Below are 19095 nucleotides of genomic sequence, written 5' to 3'. Positions count from 1 at the left end.
ATCAACTTTTATAGTAGACAATGCCTATTGAAAATACGGTAAATGAGATCCCAAATTCAACTGAATACTCGGATGACATCACAATTGGAATAGATGATTTTACTTTTATTTATTCTTTTTCCGCCCTGTGTGGCACAGGAAATAAAGTATTACAGTTATACGTATCTAACAAAGCTTGCCAAACAAATACCCTTTTTATTTATATATGTATGAGTCATTTTACTATTAAACGTAAAGATATCGATTAATACAGCCGGTATTAAAGTGAAATTAAAGTGTGTATAAATTAGAAAGAGCAGTGATATGTTATTTCGTTTTTATCCGGTCGTTAGCTTTCAAGCGGAAGTCCAGTTTTCCCGCGTGCAAGCGGCATTTTGTCAACAAAGTGAAAACAGAGAAAAGGAATAAAAAACCCGTCTTATGTCAAAAGTAGTGACGAGAATTGACTGATATGTTCAAAGAATTATCCTGATATTTAACAGGTAAAGGTTTGTATTTATTCTTTGTCACCTCAATTGTTTGATTCCTACGAAATGTGTATTTGGGGGATCGTTTAACAATTAATTTGTCATATTTGTAAATTAGAAACGGGAAAACATAGAGCATTTACCTTCATTAAAAGATAGTGACTTTGTTTGAAATTTGCCAATCAACTTTTTTATAAAAGAGATACTCGAACGAAGAGAAAGATGTCAGTGTATTACTATTTTACCTTTTTACTGCTCGCCATAACCACCTGTTGGTGTCTAAGTTCTTTCATTTGGAGACTTAAACTTTAAGTTAAAGAAGAACCATGTGACTATCTCAAATGTCTAGATAAACAAATCCCTTAAAGATTTTAGTCAAAGAATTCCATAATCATATGCGTTCTTAATTTTTTAGTAAAATCTTATAGTTTTTCCTCCTTTACGTATGCATTATCATACATACTATACTAATAGGACTATAGTTATTTACTGGCTAAAAGAACAATAGTCACTATTATTGTTAGGGTTGGATACCGTTAAGGATGAAACGGAACGATACCATACCGGTATTTTTGAAACAATACAGTATTTTTAACGATACAGTACTAGACCTTAATACCGTAAATGAAAATGATGATTTTTTTTAATACAATAAATGTGTTTTTGATCTTTCAGTGTTATAATTTATAAAGATAGTATCATACCAAGCGCAGCGAGAGGCGCCATAGTGCTTCAATCAGGAAACACGACTTGTTCTATGTATGTCTTATCAAATTATCAGATGGAAAATAAAAACATTAACATCAAGGAACTGATCTTTTAGATACTGAATAAAGTATTCAGTTTTATTACCGCGGCATTTATATGAATTAAATTGATAAACAATGAAAGGAGAAATAAAAAAAAGTTCGGAATAACGTAACTCTCTTTGGCTATTTCCGAAGACAAAACGTGAACGTTTTACGTCTGAAACATGACGTCATAATGTAGACTGAGCACGCGACGTTTAGTTTAACTTTGGCTAATGATTTGAGTAGGCAACAAGGCGGATCCTACTGTGTGCATTTCAAATAAATTTTGCTCTACAAAAATCAAACTGCATTGTGTTAAATCTGCGCTCTGTCCAACGGTCACACTGTTTACATATTATATTCAAAATAACATACGAGTTTACAAACTATGTTGATGCTTCAATCTTTTAATAAAAGATTAACAATAAATTGAATCTGATTCTCAAATGTTTAGTAAAGTTACTGGTGTTTCCCCCTTTTCCCAGGAAAAATAACAGACAATGGTTGCAAACACCACCATCTGATTTCCTACTGAAATGAGACTAGACAGCCGAGCGCTTTACTCTGTTGTCAGCCATTGTTTGGTCGCACTAATTGACGAAACATCAGAAAATAGAACGGAAATAAATAAAAAACTTTTGCGCTATATTGTCTTTAATTTACATTTATTGTCAGAATAAAATTTAAACACTATTATTGTAAATGTATTTTACTTTTTTTTTAAATTATGTTTTGATTTATTAAAGTATTGGCAGTCGAATCAAGTATTGTAATAAAAATGATAAAGCACATACAGGTAACTCTCGATGGCTCGAACTTCGATCCCTCGAAGTTCTTGATCGCTCGAAGTGAGTCTAGGGTCCCGATTTTTTTCGCTATATAACTAAGTAAATTTACTCTTGATTTCTCGAACTCTTGATCTCTCGAAACCCTTGATCCCTCGAAGTCAAACTGAAGTCCCGTTATTCATAATCTATAGTTTTTTACTCTCGATACCTCGAAGTCGCCCTGTATCTCCAAGCGCTATACCTAATTAACACCTACTTGGTCATTTAAATTGCTCCAGGCGTTAGACGCGGGACCAGTGTCACAGGTTGTTTATTTAGGCGACACTTGTCCTGCAAGGTGATAATTGTTTGATGATTGCCCATACCGATACCTAATCTATAATCAACACCAACCGTTTTACGATAATTTGGAGACGCAATGAAAATGAGAAATTAATTGAGACGAAACTAGGATATTGAGCCATGGTCAAATTTTAAAATTATAAAACTGTAAAAATTATGTTTAGCAGCATCATTGTCATTATAATGATTATTCCTGAACAAGTTCTTACAGCTGGTGAAGGATCCGTACAGTGGGAACAATGGGTGGTACTCAGTTATCACATTTATGACATGTCGATCGTCTCGCAGTACAGTAGTACTGAGCAATCTGGTCTTAATATGATGCATAAAAAAAATAATTATTATGAATTTATTTGATAGTTGTTTTATTCAGTTTTAAAGAAAAACATCAATTTCTCTATATTTTACTGAAAAGAAAACGTTGTTTAAGCACGTGCGTAAGGTTAGCACTAAATAAATGGCCGAATCATAACATCCGGTAAGACTAATTTTAAAACCCGTCGGTCAACCTGGAAAATTCCGAACGCTTGAAAACTCGAACTCTTGAAACCTCGAAGTTTTTCCTCGGTCCCATGGACTTCGAGCTATCGAGAGTTACCTGTATTTCGTTAATTAGCCTATCCTTTTAATACGCGGAGAATTCGATTTTAGCGAGTCTTAATTCGTTTTTTTATAAATCATTTTATATGTATAAAAAGGTTTCAAAGATTCAGAAATACCGTTATTAGTACCAGTATTAAATGAAACGGTATTTTACCGGTATTTTTAAAGCAACTATTCGGTACGGTTTTGGTACCGTGTACCGGTATCCAACCCTAATTATTATCCCCGAGACAGTAACTTTTTTCTCCTCAGGAGTCGGGCAAAACCAAGGAAAATAGTTGCTGTGGAGAGAAATATAGTTTCTTTCTGTCAAAGAGAACAATAAATTGCTATTCTCTGAACAGTTAAAGATCAGTATTTGAAATAGATATTACATCAAAGAAAACTATGTTTGTCAGCAATGCATTGTTTGTTGTTAGTAAGCAAGTTAGATTTATTTGAATTATAGTTGTAGTGACTATAATAACACCAAAGGAGCTCTAAGACTAACTGCAAAGGGAAATAAAATATTGCCAGTGAATAATTTCAATGACTAATCAAATAGCAAGGAAACTGTATAATTGTAAACGTTATCTAGATTACTTAACATAATTGATGATTTCCTCTTCTTGCTACAATCGGAACGCAACTGTTGCTAAGATAGTAAAATATAACTTTTAGATTGTCATAATTATGTTTACTGGTAATTCTTTTCTAACAGATTGTGTCAGACAAAACAATGGCCCGTCTAGAGATCATTGGTGAGCTGAAATACTCCGGTCTGGAGTCTGGAACAACCAACTGGAAACAAGGAACCATGGTTTTACACTCAAAAGATGGTTGTTGGAAACTGGATCTTCACATCAATTGTAATAGGAGGGGGCCTGTTCAGTCTTTTCAGGTACATCCAATATATAGTGAAGCCCAAATGTTGGTGGTTAATAATCTTCAATGTTGATCTGGCACCAACATTATGAATTAAAAGATTGTAGTTTTCTAATGTAATGTGAATGTCTTGCATGTACCAGTAAGCAATGCATATCTTGAAAGGCTTGACTCTGAAAGATGTTAAAGCCTTTTAGTACTCCATAGAATTTGTATATGGTTCCTTATTTCATAAAATAAATAAATTAAATAAAATAAGATCATAAAATTTAAATATTAGTTAGGTAAACTGATGGAAACTTGAAACTTTCCAGTGTATTCAAAAGAATATGTTTCATTATAACAGTATTTTAATCCTTTTTATTCGTTTATTTGCAGATTAACAGTAACACAATCAAAAAGATTCTTCTGAAGGAGAAAATTTACTTCATTGAACTTTTCATGCATACGAAAGGAGGAGGAGCATGCAACATATACTTTAAGCCCGACACCAGAAGTTTAACAAAGACTAGAGAATTTGATGCTGTCATGCAAGATATCAAGAAAAACAAAATTGAGCAGTCACAAACTCCTTGTAAAGGTATAGAGCTGGTCGTGAAAAAATTAATTTTTATTTTCCATACTAGTTGTTTAAGACATCCATATAGTGCCATTTTTATAAGACCTTTGACGTCTGACATGATGTACCTACATGTACATGTATCTACCTCTTCAATCAAAACAAGTTCTAAATAACACTGGTCACAAACAAAATATTTACAGTTTAAGTGGGCACAGCTTTAGAGTAAAAAAAATCTTGGTGATATCATTGAGTCATGACTGAATTGCTGACAGTGAAATAGAAGGTTTTGTCACATTGCTGTGTAACAAAACTACCTATAGTCCATGTTTAAAATTGCTACACTATGGTTCAAGTCAATCACAGAAATAATGTAAAGTAATATGATTGGTTACATTTGTTATTTACAGATAAAAGTACTGTTTCAAGGACTGGTCTTCTAGGAGACAGTCCAATGTCAACAAATGTGAAAACTTTCTCAAGAGATACACCATCAAAACAGTTCACAAGGTAGCTAGTATCATTCGTTTTTGATTGTATGTTCTATTTCTTTGTCATATCATAGATAGTTCATGTACTCTTAAATACTTTTGGTAACACACATTTCTTAAGAAGTTAAAACTGTTTTTGTTGGAGAATTTTGATTGCTGCGATGTGCTTGAATCTGTGAAATGAAATACTTTTGAAAATATAGAATGAGAATATTATTTGCAGCATGAAAGAACCTCCAAGAAAAGAAGAACAACCATCATTATACTGTGATGAGGAGTTCAAAGAGAATGTCGGGTAATAAAATTCTGTCATCTCCTAGCCCCTTTACTTATCTATACAATCATGCCAAATGTAATAAAACCTCAACATTGTGCAGTTGCTGTACATGTACCTCATATTACATGAATATGTGATTTATTTTCAAAAGCTGTGGTTTTACAGAGATTTCTTTGGCATGTAGTGTGAAATTAATGAAAATTATAAATGTTCACATATATACACACAAGGTTCCACTATGATTGAATTATGATAAAGATTGAATTTTTTTCTTTTAGTTCAGATAAAGAGAACTTTTTGTACCGCGGCTTGGAAAAGAGCAATGCTGTAACCAAGCAATCTGGTTCTGTGGACTCTTTCCCTACTCCCAAGTTTTACATGTCGTCTAAACACTCCCCTTTCTCAGGACACTCCTTGTCAAGGTAGGACAAGTTTCCAACATAAAAAATGATAGTATATCATCAGTAATTGCAAATGATGATCCCAATTTAGTTTTGTACATACACGTATTATTCTTTATGGTATGTATACATTAAAATGAAACTATTTGTGAACGTTTTATATTTGTATTACAGTGTGGGTACAGCCAGTGCCAGTAAAAGACTGGATTTAATGCCAGACCCTACCCCCAGGCTCTCTACTGGGGTCAACTATTCCTGGTCCAAAAACAAGCTCTCGTTGCCTCAGAAGGAAAATAACCAACTCTCAGGGTATTTTGATCCATTGATTAATTTGATGGGGTTTTTTTTTGGGGGGGGGGGGGGGTTAAACTTAACATTTGCATGTTGTAAGAACTTGACACACATTATTAACTTTAAAACCAAACCATGTTCATTGGTACTTTTTCTCAAACTTACTGCAGATTTTATACAGTCATTTAATTTATTATGATTTTGTCCTCACAAGAAGCTAAATTTTTGCAGTTTTTCCAACCTTGGTAACACCTGTTATATGAATGCAATTCTACAAGCTCTCTTTCACCTGGAGCCTTTTACAAGAGACCTAGTCCACATCAGCCGTAGAATCTCCAGAAGTCTACCTCAGCAGTCGCTCTACCAGTCAGTGTTTTACTGTTATATCATCTACTGTCAATCTCATCTTCAGCTGTTTAAGGTCACATTGACAAGCTTCACTTTGTATTTCAGGTCCTTGGTGCGACTGCATGGATCTCGGAAACGGATCGTGTCTGACATTGCTAAGCGAGATCTGCTCAGGAGTGTCAAACAAGCCATCTCATCAAGTGCCAAACGGTTCTCTGGCTATCAGCAACATGTAAGAGTTGGTTTATTAGGAATCGGGAAACGTTTTTAGCTCACCAAGACGAAGTCAGGGGGAGCTTATTTTAACATGTTTATGCATTATTTGAAATTTAAAAAAAAACTTAGGGAATGTACCAAAAATACATAAGCAATATACAACAATCATATAGTAATTATATTGATATATGATAGGTACTGAAGAAAGTCGGCTTTCTCTTTGGCAGGATGCCCATGAATTTCTGAGCCAGGTTTTAGATCAACTTAAAGAGGAAGTAGCAAAAGTCATGAAGTCTACACCTAGTCCTAGTCGCAGCCCAAGGGAAGTAACTGAAGGCATGGAAGTCGTCAACCCAACACTTCAGAATTTTGAATTTGAAGTTACCCATACCATTTCCTGCTCAAAGTATGCACCAGTGATCTCCAAATAATTGATTTAAATTTATGTGTAGTATTATCAGAGTTCATGACTCTTCATATCAGTTGTGATTCTAGTAAAGCAGTGCTATGTACTTGTTCTGAGTGTAGGGTTTACTTTTCAGTTGTCCAGAGGAAGTGACAAAAGCAGAGCAGTTTTATGACCTGTCATTGGAGATGCCAGGAAGGAGGTTAACACTTTGATTTGAGTAGAATTCAGTAAATCATGGAAAATAATGAACACTGAATATTGTGTCTTTTTAAATACTATACTAGAATAAGTAAGATTTTATTGGCTGTTTAGTAGTACAGCAAGGAACAACACATATATGTACATGTACCTGTTTTTATGTTAATAGGAATATGAAAAAAAATTACTTTTTCTGAACAGGGCTGGGTCTACTCCCTGCACCATACAGCATGCCCTGGATCTGTTCTTTAGAAAAGAGTCAATAGAGTACAAGTGTGAGAAGTGTGGATGTTGTAAGGCGGAGGTATCCCATAAATTCACGAAGCTCCCAAGGTAAATACCAGAATGGTAATGGTTTCTAGTAACTATATTCATGAGGTTTCAGTTAAAAAAAAATCCTGGCAACCCAAAGTGAAAAATAATAGTATTGTTGGTGAGGAAGGTGTATCTTGAGCAATCTTAACTTATTAAAAGTATGAAAATTCCCTGAGATTGAAATATCTCTATATTAACATTAGTCACTGAAAAAAACTAAAGTAGTGAACATGCATTAACCAACACTTTCAATTGTTCAGGGTTTTAATATTGCATCTGAAGCGCTACAACTACAACTCTGGGTCATCAGTCCAGTCCAAGATGTTGCAGAACATTGTTATCCCCAAGTTTCTGAGCCTCTCTACACACTGCAATGAGGAGACAAGCAAACCCTACCCCATCCATGCTCCCCTTCCTCTGCCCAGGTAGAGTATATCATAAAAAGATAATGATGTCCTTGTGGAGGCAAACTAAATGTACTTCAGCACTGTAGACCTTCATCAACCATTTGAATTAATTGCAGCATAGCTAATATCAATGTTGATTAAATTTTACCAAAAGAATATTTAAGTGTAGAAAGACAAAGCTGTCTTTCAAAGATAAAGCTAAGAAATATTATGCTATTATGGAATTTGCTACATGCAATTTTTGTGTTTCAGCCCACAGAAAAGTTTGCTTGAATCCCCTAAAGAGAGTACTCCTCGAAGAAGGCTTGACATGAACAACAGGTTTAAAATTTCACTCAATTATGCTAACTGAATTTTTCAGCGATTCTATGTATTCTAAATGTATTTAATTGATTTTTTTGTACTTTCTGTGTTAGATAAAAGTTTTCAAATGTATTAAGTAGAATTCTTGTTCTTTCAGTTTTAGATTTAAAAAGTCAAGAGTTCTCCCCCTTTTTGAATCTGATGATGATCTGTCAATTTCAAGTTCTCCTAGTAAGAAACCAAAGTTGGATGAGGGTCAGGATAAATCGGAGACGACGGTAAGGCAAAAACAATGTCACCCCTCTGTCAAAATTTTTTATTATGGAAGTGTTAGAAACTGAAAGAGTATGCTTTATTTCAAGGAGAAAGAAAGAGAGCCTTTTAAAACTTTGACCCTGGCTGATACACAGGAAGACCCAGACTTGGCCAAAGCCCTGGAATTATCTCTACAAGAAGCTAATGAAAGAGCACAGGTATAAATTATATTATTTTGACAATAAAATCCCCCAAACTCTTTCTATTGAAGAGGAGGGGGAGGGTGAATATCCTGAATTAAAACAATGTTTCTTTTGACAGCAGCAGCAATATACAGATGAGGTAGATGGAGGGCATGAGGATTCAGATTTTCAAAAGGCATTAGAAATGAGTCGAATGGAGTCCGAAAACCCCCAGTCTGATCACGGTTTGTTGAACTATATTTGGTACCCATGAAGTAACGGTGACAAAAATTTAGAAAGGGGATTATAGGGTATATAATTTTAGCAAGAAAATTGCATTTCAAAGTTGTTTTATTAATACCAGTACATGTTATATGCAGATTATGGATCAAGTCTAAATGGAATGTCTGAGGAGGAGCAGATGAGAATAGCTATTGAAGAGAGCATGAGGGACTTTGCCCAGGCCAACTACTTACCCGACCCTGAAGAAGAAGAAGAGGAAAGATATTATACAGAGGCCTCTGGCTCAAGAATCACAGAGCAGACACAACACAACAAGGGAGGGGATTTGATCAAACAGTGCAGTGCAATAGTGTATGAAAGCTGTCTACAGAATGGACTCGAGAATGGAGACCCACTCGAGAAGGCTACTGGGGAGAACACTGCTGAAGACTTTGTAGCTTGCAGGTCAAAGTACTTTACAAAGCAAGAAAAATGCAGCGTATGTGATAAAACCAAAGACAAAGATGTGTCCATGGATGGTGAATGTAAATGTGTCACTGATGCAACGGACTGTAATGGAAATGAAGTGGGCAGCGGGAAGTCTCTTGTCCAGCTGAATGGTGGCAGTTCACAACAAGACGGCTTTGTGCCCAAGTTGAGTTCCGAGAATGATTTCAAATCCATGTTTGATGATGATGACTTTGATAAAGGTACATATAAACACATGTTGAGGCCCTTACTCGCTTGTCAGTCATGCATACAATTTGTTTCTCAAAATGCTTTTGATTACATTTCAATACTAAGAACCTCAGTATCAATGATTTTTTCTCTCAGAATTGGTCAGTATTAAATAATGAAATTTGTTTTTGCTCTCAGAATTGCTTTAATAGTACCTATATTTAGAAATGTATCGGTTTTTTTCCACAAAGCATTGTTCAATTGGAGAATGAATGTTTTTTGCCCTCCTAAGTATTTTGTGATTAAAATACATGTCTTGATACATGTAGATGTGATGCTGCTTGATGAACCTTGGGCCTCAGATGACAAGGAGAACAAGAAGCCCTCAGAACCATCAGAGGAGGACACCTGTCTGATTGAGGACCTTCCAGTTGTGTGTAATGAGGTTCGTGTTCATACAATTTTATTATGGTTGTTCTTTAAATTTTCTATTTAAAAAAAAGGAAACTTACCAACTGATATTAATCAAACAAACATAAGTATCATTCAGTTTTACTTTAATAGATATACATGTATTGTACATATAGGTGTATATGTCGTATTAAAGTTCAAAACAAGCTAGAAAATTTTTAATAATTGGCATTTGGATTATACATGTAGAAAGGAGAGCTGCCTCAGTCATACCGCCTGGTCAGTGTGGTTAATCACATAGGAGCCAGCTCTTTTGTTGGTGAGTGTCACAGGAGCAAAAACAGTGAATTATATATATACCTACATGTGGGTAAACCATGTATTGAATACATGGATATATTCACCCCCAGTTTATTTTTGCCTCTTTCGTCTCATCAAGAGGCGAATTTTACTTCATTTTTTTTATTACTGTTAATAAGAAAAGCATCTATCCTATATTGTAGTTTCTAGGCGAATTTAAGACGGGGCGAAACCAGTTGTAAGTGAAGAAGGACAAAATAAGAAATGAAGTGAAAATAATCCTGTATACAGTACCATACATCTGATAAATGATTTTTATTTTTTATGTGTTGCACATACCTTTTTTGAAACTTTTCCTAATATACCGATATGCAATACATTGTACGTAACTACCTAATTACCTAGTCCTTGTTGCACCCAGAGGCACAAGGGCAAGGACTAGGGATTTCCATGTTACATATACATGCAGATATGTAAAGATAAAATTACGAACATAATGGTGATTATTCTTATAATGAAGATGTATATTTTTGTCTCCTCACAGGCCATTACATCAGTGACGTGTTTGATGCAGAGAAAAGGTGCTGGTATAGCTTTGATGATTCTCGTGTTTCCAAGACAACAGAATCAGAAATCAGGTCCAGTCGAGAGAAAAGCGGATACATATTCTTCTACCTCAACAAGTAAGTTGTTTACTTCATGCAGAACGTGACATTATAAAAAAGCTAAGGAAGTTTATTCATTTATATGGTAGAATGGTTGTTCACATTGTATTACATGAACTTAAGATGAAAACATTCTTAGTTTGTACATCTTTGCTTTTCGTCTTTTTCAGGGATATTTATGAAGACCTTGCCGAGCATTTTGAGAAACACAATACTCCTATTGAATTAAAATGATTTGTTTTTGGACAATACGTGGATATGTATTTAGTACATGAAATAGTATATTGACGTTATTTATTTTTTATAAAAGTAAATTTAAAAATTGTTAATTTGTTTTGTTGTGATAGCCCTTTTTGCAGTCTTTTGTAAAATATTTGGACTCTTCCTTTACTGTAAATTTATGATCCAAATATGGAGGAATGACAATTCTAAAAGAGATCATTATTTCTATACTATACAAAAATGAATAGTTACTTAACTTACTTTGCTCTGAGTAAATGAGGAAAATGCCAGTATTTTTCTTATTAACTCTAAGCAAAGTAAGTTCTGATATCCAACATTTAAGAAATCATCACCTTGTGAAATATAAGGTGAATTTTTAAAACCCTCTTCTCTAACTTTGTTTTGGGCTATGAACTCATGCAGACTTGAACAGACAAAATGATATCATTGAGACCATAACTATCTTAAAGGGCCCAGGGCCCCCACTTAGACTAAATAGAGGAACAGACTTTAATTTGACCTAACTCCATCACCAAGCATTTAAAGGGTGTAGTTCAAAGGGCAGATATCTGATCATCTAAAGACAAGAAAAATAAGAATTTGATCAAGGATGTAGCACAAAAGTGTGTCATGAACGCGACATTTGACTGAGAAATCAGCACTTTTGCCTAGTTACTGGTAGTCTTCTGGTAAAGTCGGAGACAGATTGGACCAAGAAAATTGATTTTTTACAGAGGTCTGTTTTGACTGTTTTAACGGTAAATAACCTCTAAACTTGATTCAAGGTCACTGGACACCCCTCGAATAAAGCAGCAAGATTGTGCAGAGGTGAGAAAACTGGCCCTGGAATGGGATTTTTCTAGATCAAGAAATTGGCGTCAGATTTGCCTTTAAAGACCAAAAAAATTATCCTCCGCTTTGGGCAATATTTTATTCCTCAGGGGCCTCCCATTATCAATGGTGTGCTCAGTCAACATTACATACAATGTAATACTGCAATTGATCTCGCAAATATTGTGAATTTTTATGGATTATTTATAATCTGAAATGTCTGGTTGAATCTTAAATATTAAAGCATTGCTACGATACTTGATAGATGTTTTGCTGTATACCGGTACTCCAAAATGATAAAATCGATGATTTTTCTCTTGCAGTATAATGTCAAAGTATCAGCAATAAACAACAATTTATGTTAACTGCAATTGGATTATCAAAATTACCGGGTATTAAAGCTTCAAATTTTTATTATGTTATTTTCCACCTTGACAAGGTTACTCTCATTTATTCAGAACTTGTAGAACCAATCTACTGCAGTCACTGAATGATCTAAAGACCTCTGTGACCGTCGCACAAACACCTCTGTGTACACAAGCATTGTGCCTCCATTCTGATTTAATACAAGCATTTCAAAAAAAGAGGAACAAATGGAAAGTACCATTTAATAAAAATTTATTTAACCAGATCTCTTTAAAGTAACCGGTAACACCACTGTAGCACATAGTACAAGTATAACATTTTAGATCTTCAGATATGAAGCTTTGTGTGCATATTTCATTAATAATACACAAGAGCTGTAAATGAATGAAATCAAATTTCATATGACAAAAGTATGATTTAATTATCATGCAATAATATACGTAAAAAAAAAATTAATAATTCTGACTGCAAATGTTTGATTTTCTGCATGAACTGTGATACTAAAAGAGACTGGTTTGTTTCCTACGTACATGTAGATAACCATTGAAAGAGAAGGTCACATGACTACACAGGGCTACAAAGGTACCGTAAATAATGCCTCTGAAAGATTTTGCAGGATTTCTCTCTAATTAACAGATAATCAACTGGAATGAAAATGATGTACACTAAGATATGCATATTTTGTCTGAACTGGATGAATAGTTGTTGCTGGTAAGAGGTCATGCATATATTGCACATGATTAGCAAAAAAAAAATTCAAGAGATCCATCAGAACAAAATAAAATGTACTCGATTGACAAAATGTTTTTTTGAAAGAAAAAAAAAAGGTTACATTGTGACATGATTCTGGATACAAGAATATTTCTGTATCTTTCAGGGCATAGGTTTTATCAATTAATTACATACATAAAACTATTCATCAAAATCAATTTAATAAATATCCACCTTGTATGGATGATGAAAAGCACTTCTACAATAAAGACAAAATACTATAGGGAATGGGATTTGCTACAAATATTGGTTAAAGAATTAAAGGATTAAAATAGAAGAACACAAAAACAAATGAACTATCAAATCTTAATTACACAAACGTCAATTTCACTACCCATCTTCCTGGATTTGTATGTAAAGCATCCATTACATTCAGCTTTCAGATCTATTCAAGAATACTCATACAAGTAAGGCACTTTCTTTCTTTCTTGAATATGAAAAAATTTAATCCACAATTCAATTAATACAGTATAAAGTGAAAAAAAGAGAGAAAAATGGCAATGTTGTACATTTCTTTCAACATGCACGATCATCACATTTTGTTTCCACAATCACAATACAAATTATTCCAGTGGAATGCTCAAGCAAATTAAAGCAAGAGACAATGGATCCCATCAGATTGCATATTACACGTATATCAATCACTATTAAAATAGATTTACATAATTTAATCTAACTACACCTGGTATCTAATTAATATCAAGATAAATTAATTCCTCCTTCTTTGAATTGTATTGTATTCAGGATCAACACTGTAACAATCTCCATTGTACATTTACACGTATATAAAATAAAATTATTCAGCAAATACCTGAAGTCCATATTTAAATTATAATAAACTCAATGCAAGGAAATAAACATGATCCCTCTAATAGCAAAAATAATGATGGAAAAATCGACAGAAAAGAAATTTCTACCAATTTCATAATTTTATCGCATAACAAGATCATTAATAATGCTGAAGTACTATATAACGGATTGCTCAAACAACTAACACTGTGTGGCATATGTTAACTCTGTATATTATCATACCCTGTTTCACTAACTACCACAACTGTACATTGCATGGACTCGAAATGCATCTTTGATTACGTATACATGTCAGATGGAATATTTGCTGCCATTTTTCTCATGAAACTTGCATTTAATTATACACCTTCAAATGCAACAAATAAAAAAAAAAAACAACCATCAATATAATAATTGGGTATACTGGCTAAAACTTGAGATGCTCTCAATGTTAGCATGACGTTACAAAATTGCCCAAAGACAAAAAGTGACAAAAAAGCAATTGTTCTTTAAATCTAATGTACCATAAATGGGGAGGGGGGGGGGGGGGGGTGTTCAACTCTAGCAGCCATTGTCTGCAAGAAGATCTCTGTAAGTAAATGGCAGTGGCTTGTCTAGCATTCTTGTCTTTGTGTAAATATAGATTCATAATACAACAAACTTGAATAAAGTACTCCTGAAGATAATTAATGATAAATATCAATAAACATTTAAAGATTCAACAATATGACAGATCAAGTACCCATGATTTTAGACTGAGCTTGGCAGCTGATTTGAATATGACCACAGTTTGTTCACAAACAAACATAAACCTGATGGAAAAATTGGTTTCTTTGGCAAGAAAAAAATGATAATTTAAAAACTGGCATTATACAATAGCACAAGATGTTGTACCAGCAGTTTGAATAAAATAAAGCACTAGACTAGAATACTTATCACATCTCTTGTTCATTAAAAAAAATCATAGTTACAAATCTGGATTAAACATGCTGACATTCACTGCATCATCTCTACCATTATACAATTCAGAACCTCGTGCTCATCACAATAATCATCTTCCTCATCATCAACGCACAATACATCCACTCTAATACACCTTCTGAGAATTGAATTTGGAGTGGGTGCGGTTTAACCACTGAGTACCCTTGCCCCCATTATAACTACCTGGCTTTGCTGAGGTATTTTGGTCTGGCTGGTACCTGCCCTTAGCCTGAGATGGTTTGCTCGCTTTGTTGTTGTCAGTACTGGAGCTGGGTTTGGAGTTGAAGTCGCTGCCGGATTTGGCACCATCAGCCTTTGTGGCATCACTGCCTTGCTTTGATTTGTCATTCATGGTTTTTGAAGCATCAGCTGGTTTGGTACTGTGTGAGACAGACGAGGTTTTTGCAGCAGTAGATTTTGTGTCTTTGAATGATGTTGATGATGATGAAATGGCAGTGTCCAAGGACTTGGGTTTAGACTGGCCTTCTTTCTCTCCATCCTTTACAATGCTGTTGACTTGGTCCATAAACTGCTGCCTGACCTCATTGACATGATCAGGAGACACCCTGATTCCATTCACCTGCTCTTCAAACTGTCAAAAACACAACAGCATTTTCTATTTTCTCTTCTTCTTGATCAGTATCATAGATTTTAAATGATTTCTGAATAAACAGCGATAATTATCAAAATTGAATGGTAGGATTTTTACAATGATTTCTTAAAAGTATTGATGGACATATTCTATATTGTGCACACCATTGCAATGGTAAATATCAATGTTTTGGGTGGGTTTTTTTTGTAACAAATGCTTTATCTATTCTGCTTCACATCTTTGAATCGTCAACATGCATTCACTTATTGAAAATGAATCTAATATGATACATGATCAAGTTATTTTACATGTGTTTCTAATAGATACATGTATTGTTACCATTGGTTGTTTCCTGTTGTTGTTGTTCTTGTTCTGAGGACGGAATCGGTTGTGGGTGTTCTGGAACTGCTGGTTGTTATAGAAGTTGTTTTGAAACTTGGCATAGTAGTTGCTGTTGTGAATACCCTTAGAAAATTTGGTGTGTGAACTGTTGATGTTGCTGCGAGTTGTCACAATGTTCACCTGAGTTTTAAAAAGACATATTACATGAATACTATGCATTGTTTGTGATAAATTCTATGCTACAAGTTGTTCATTATAAATGCAACAATTGAGTCATTGACAGGCTGAAAGTTTCCTCAATTATTTATTTCAACATCACAATAGAGTAAAAGGCATCAATCTTTAACAGCAGGCTAAAAACTTGCAGGCAGGAAGCATAAAAACATGTGTGTTGGGGACAACTGATTTCGTTGGAATGAAAGTACAAATATTCATAAACTAGCTTGAACAATACTCCACTGCATTAATATAGTTTTAGGAGATTGCAATGCTACTGCAGCTACCCAGTAATACCCTTTTTTGGTGTGAATCAAGAAGTTGAATTCTTACATTGCAAATCCCTCCCATCCCAATTTTTTTTTTCATTTGAAAATAATTCTTAATCATAAAACAAAGAAGATTTCCAAAAAATTGGTAAAATGATTATCAACTATTTGATTATTTATGGTGATCATTTTCAAAAACTATAGCTTCCTAGCAGTTAACTTCAATTGCAATCCTTTTTACCTGCTGGTTATGCCTCTCCATCTCCTGTCTTAATAATTCCTCAATGTTTACGGTGTGAGCCCTTGTTTCTAAGTTGCCATCTTTGGAAGTAACCAATGTACAAAATGAGCCCCTGCTTTCTCCAAACCTAAATAAAAATGTTTACACTGTGGTTATACCTGTCGGATTTCTATCTATCAATCTTTTCAAAAAAAAATTATAAAATTTTATTTAAATTGAACATAACCTTTCTAAAATTCCCCCAAAATTGATTGGAAAAATTGAAGACTTTAGTAGTTTACTGTACAACAGGTCCATAACATTAGACATACTGAAAATGATGCAACTGTGAAAAATGTTACAAAATTTCAGCTATGGATAATATTTTTTATGATCAATATGATCTCTCTATAAATGCATCTTTTACTGTGACTTTGAAGTTGTCATACCTGTTAACCCTCCCGCATTGCGCGGGAGACTCCCGCAAAACGGCCTAAAAATCTATGATCTCCCGCATCCAACCTATCTCCCGCGCGGGAGACAAATTTCTCCCGCAATCGTATTTGTCTTCCCCATACCCCCCCCCCCAATTATGTATCTTTACATGCAAATTTAAACAACCACTGCGGGTTTTTCTCTGATTTTGAGCTAAAAAAGCTGCTGTGTAGCTTGAATATATCAAAATCCATCCAAGTACTGTCTACCGTGATCATAGTATGACATGTTATAGCCCAGTTTACTTTTTACGATTACTTCCGGTTTTGACTTAAATCAGTTACGTATTTAGTTATGCATAGGCCTTATAAAAAGAAATAAGTGAAAGCTTTAAACATCTTGATTTTACTCTGTAACACCAAAGAAAACAAAAACAGCCAGTGGTGTCACTTAACAGGTGCACAGGTAAAGCACCCATGCCACGTGCAGTGAGTCGTGACTAATTCTGTCTGGCCAGCACGGTCGGTAAAAATCAAAGTGAGTTTGGAACACTGAGTGTTTATACAAGCTACCGATGAAGTAAAGCTCGAGGAAAAAGTGTAAAAGCATTTCACAATAGTTTTTAAAGTTTATAGTACCGTACTATGAATTACTGGGATGCTATAGACATTACAACAGAGATCATTTTTAAATGATACTGGAGAAATACATGTTGTTTTGTGAATGAAAAATCTATCCGATATATAAGGCAAAAAATAATTTTAATGAATATTATTTTCTGGTATTTTCTTAACTGGGTTTCACTGCAAATTCAAAATAGGCAAAATAAAATTTTCTGTCTTTACCCTAGCTAGATGTCAGCATGCAGTGATGGTTCAATACTGAACAATAAGAAGACTTAATATAAAAAGTGGCACTATTGGCTTCTTGTATTGTACCATGCAAACAAAATAATAGTTTTCTGAACATGTACAGCAACACAAGTTGTAATTGCACACTGGTAGTCATAGAAATAATAAAATTTAAAATGACTGCAAATGCATTATTTACAATGGTAAAATAAGGTATCCAACAGTATTTTTAATATATATTTGCATTTCACGTGAAAAAACGTCGTTTACGCAAAATCTCCCCCTTAGCCAAGTTGGTAAGGGGGAGATTCTCCCACATAGCAGCTTTGAAAGGTTAACAGGTATGAGTTGTTCAACAATTCAGTACACAAAGTACAGCAAGACCAAGATATAAACTTACTTCTATAATTACATACAAATTGACGGCACTTATCATATTTCGTCATCATCATCATCATTAAAATCTACCATAATCTTCAGGCATATTTCATCAAAATAATTCGTTCAAATTAAGCATCTCAATCTTCGCCGAATTATAATTTATATACCTGCAGCAAACATCTTTAGGATCAACCCAGAGAGTCAATTCGGATGGAAGTCTGAGGTCATGATACTGAAGTCCTGAGTTTCGAGCTGCTTTCTCTAGTACGGGATCAATGGGTTCTGATGAATTAATTCTGATACACCTATATCCTTGTCCTTTAGTTGGATGGTCTTGATACCAATGATTCTGAAACTTTTCGTTCAAAATGGCGGACAAAGAATTGGAAAATTCTACGACCTTCTCACTCGAAACGCTACCGCTTTGCCGTATCAAACGGGTAATAAACAAAACTGCTGCACCAATTTCTTCCCTCATGTTTACTGTTTCTCAGGTGGTCCACTTTCACTGACTTCATGGGCAGATTTCTGTCGAAATTGCCCTTGTTTTTCTCGTTCTTGTTCAATCGTGTCGTCAAGTTGAGTCACGGCCTCGTTTTCAGTCAAAATATTTGTCTAAGAATAGCCAATGAAATTGAATGCGGATTTTTCCCGTACTTTTGTCAGTATCTCGATCTGACAAAAATAAATAAATAAAATAGGACCTATTTATAAAGTTCAAATTTAGAAATACATGAAGTTATTAAGAGAAAAAGGTGCCATTTCAATGCCTAACCATGTTTTATTTATATCTGAGACCATTCCTTTAGTGTAACTATGAAATAAGAAAAGGGATGCACAGTAAAAATAAGAATAAAGGTTACGTTGATTAAATTGATGATTATGAGAAATATATGATACATGTACTTTACACTGTCGATTTAACATCTTATATAGCTGTTGTCAGAACTGCAGTTAGCAACAGCTATACCATGTATACTGGCTAGAATGTAAAAAAAAATCGAGAGTGTTCAATCAACGTATCAATCAACTTCTTTTTTTTTTTA

General features: G+C 34.3%; 2 protein-coding genes across 5 annotated transcripts; one reads left to right on the top strand and one right to left on the bottom strand.

Annotated features, from left to right (window-relative positions):
• Window positions 1–328: 328 nt before the first annotated feature.
• LOC105317955 (ubiquitin carboxyl-terminal hydrolase 37) lies at window positions 329–11107 on the top strand. Of its 4 annotated transcripts, none has more exons than XM_034446325.2 (22): window positions 329–482; window positions 3692–3871; window positions 4234–4435; window positions 4825–4924; window positions 5129–5200; window positions 5461–5604; window positions 5758–5892; window positions 6106–6240; window positions 6328–6454; window positions 6666–6844; window positions 6981–7046; window positions 7247–7378; window positions 7621–7785; window positions 8020–8088; window positions 8228–8348; window positions 8433–8543; window positions 8647–8752; window positions 8888–9439; window positions 9737–9852; window positions 10068–10137; window positions 10663–10801; window positions 10954–11107. In XM_034446325.2, the coding sequence occupies exons 2-22, from the start codon at window positions 3710–3712 to the stop codon at window positions 11015–11017; spliced, it is 2967 nt and encodes a 988-aa protein (XP_034302216.2). In that variant the 5' UTR covers window positions 329–482; window positions 3692–3709; the 3' UTR covers window positions 11018–11107. The 4 variants fall into 4 exon arrangements, with proteins under 4 accessions (XP_034302216.2, XP_034302218.2, XP_034302214.2 ...); XM_034446327.2 differs by having other exon boundaries at window positions 4825–4927; window positions 8650–8752; XM_034446323.2 differs by having other exon boundaries at window positions 4825–4927.
• A 3521-nt stretch (window positions 11108–14628) lies between these two features.
• LOC105317912 (maternal B9.10 protein) lies at window positions 14629–18658 on the bottom strand. The gene is made up of 4 exons (XM_011414720.4): window positions 18217–18658; window positions 16404–16530; window positions 15675–15857; window positions 14629–15335 (listed from the first exon to the last, which is right to left on the bottom strand). Exons 1-4 carry the CDS (start codon window positions 18525–18527, stop codon window positions 14850–14852), a joined length of 1107 nt encoding a protein of 368 aa, XP_011413022.3. The 5' UTR covers window positions 18528–18658; the 3' UTR covers window positions 14629–14849.
• Window positions 18659–19095: the final 437 nt, after the last annotated feature.

This window comes from Magallana gigas, chromosome 2, assembly GCF_963853765.1.
Source record: "Magallana gigas chromosome 2, xbMagGiga1.1, whole genome shotgun sequence".
NCBI classification, from domain to species: Eukaryota; Metazoa; Mollusca; class Bivalvia; order Ostreida; family Ostreidae; genus Magallana; species Magallana gigas.
Note: the sequence above shows the minus strand (reverse complement) of the source record. Positions and strands in the feature narration are given on the sequence as shown.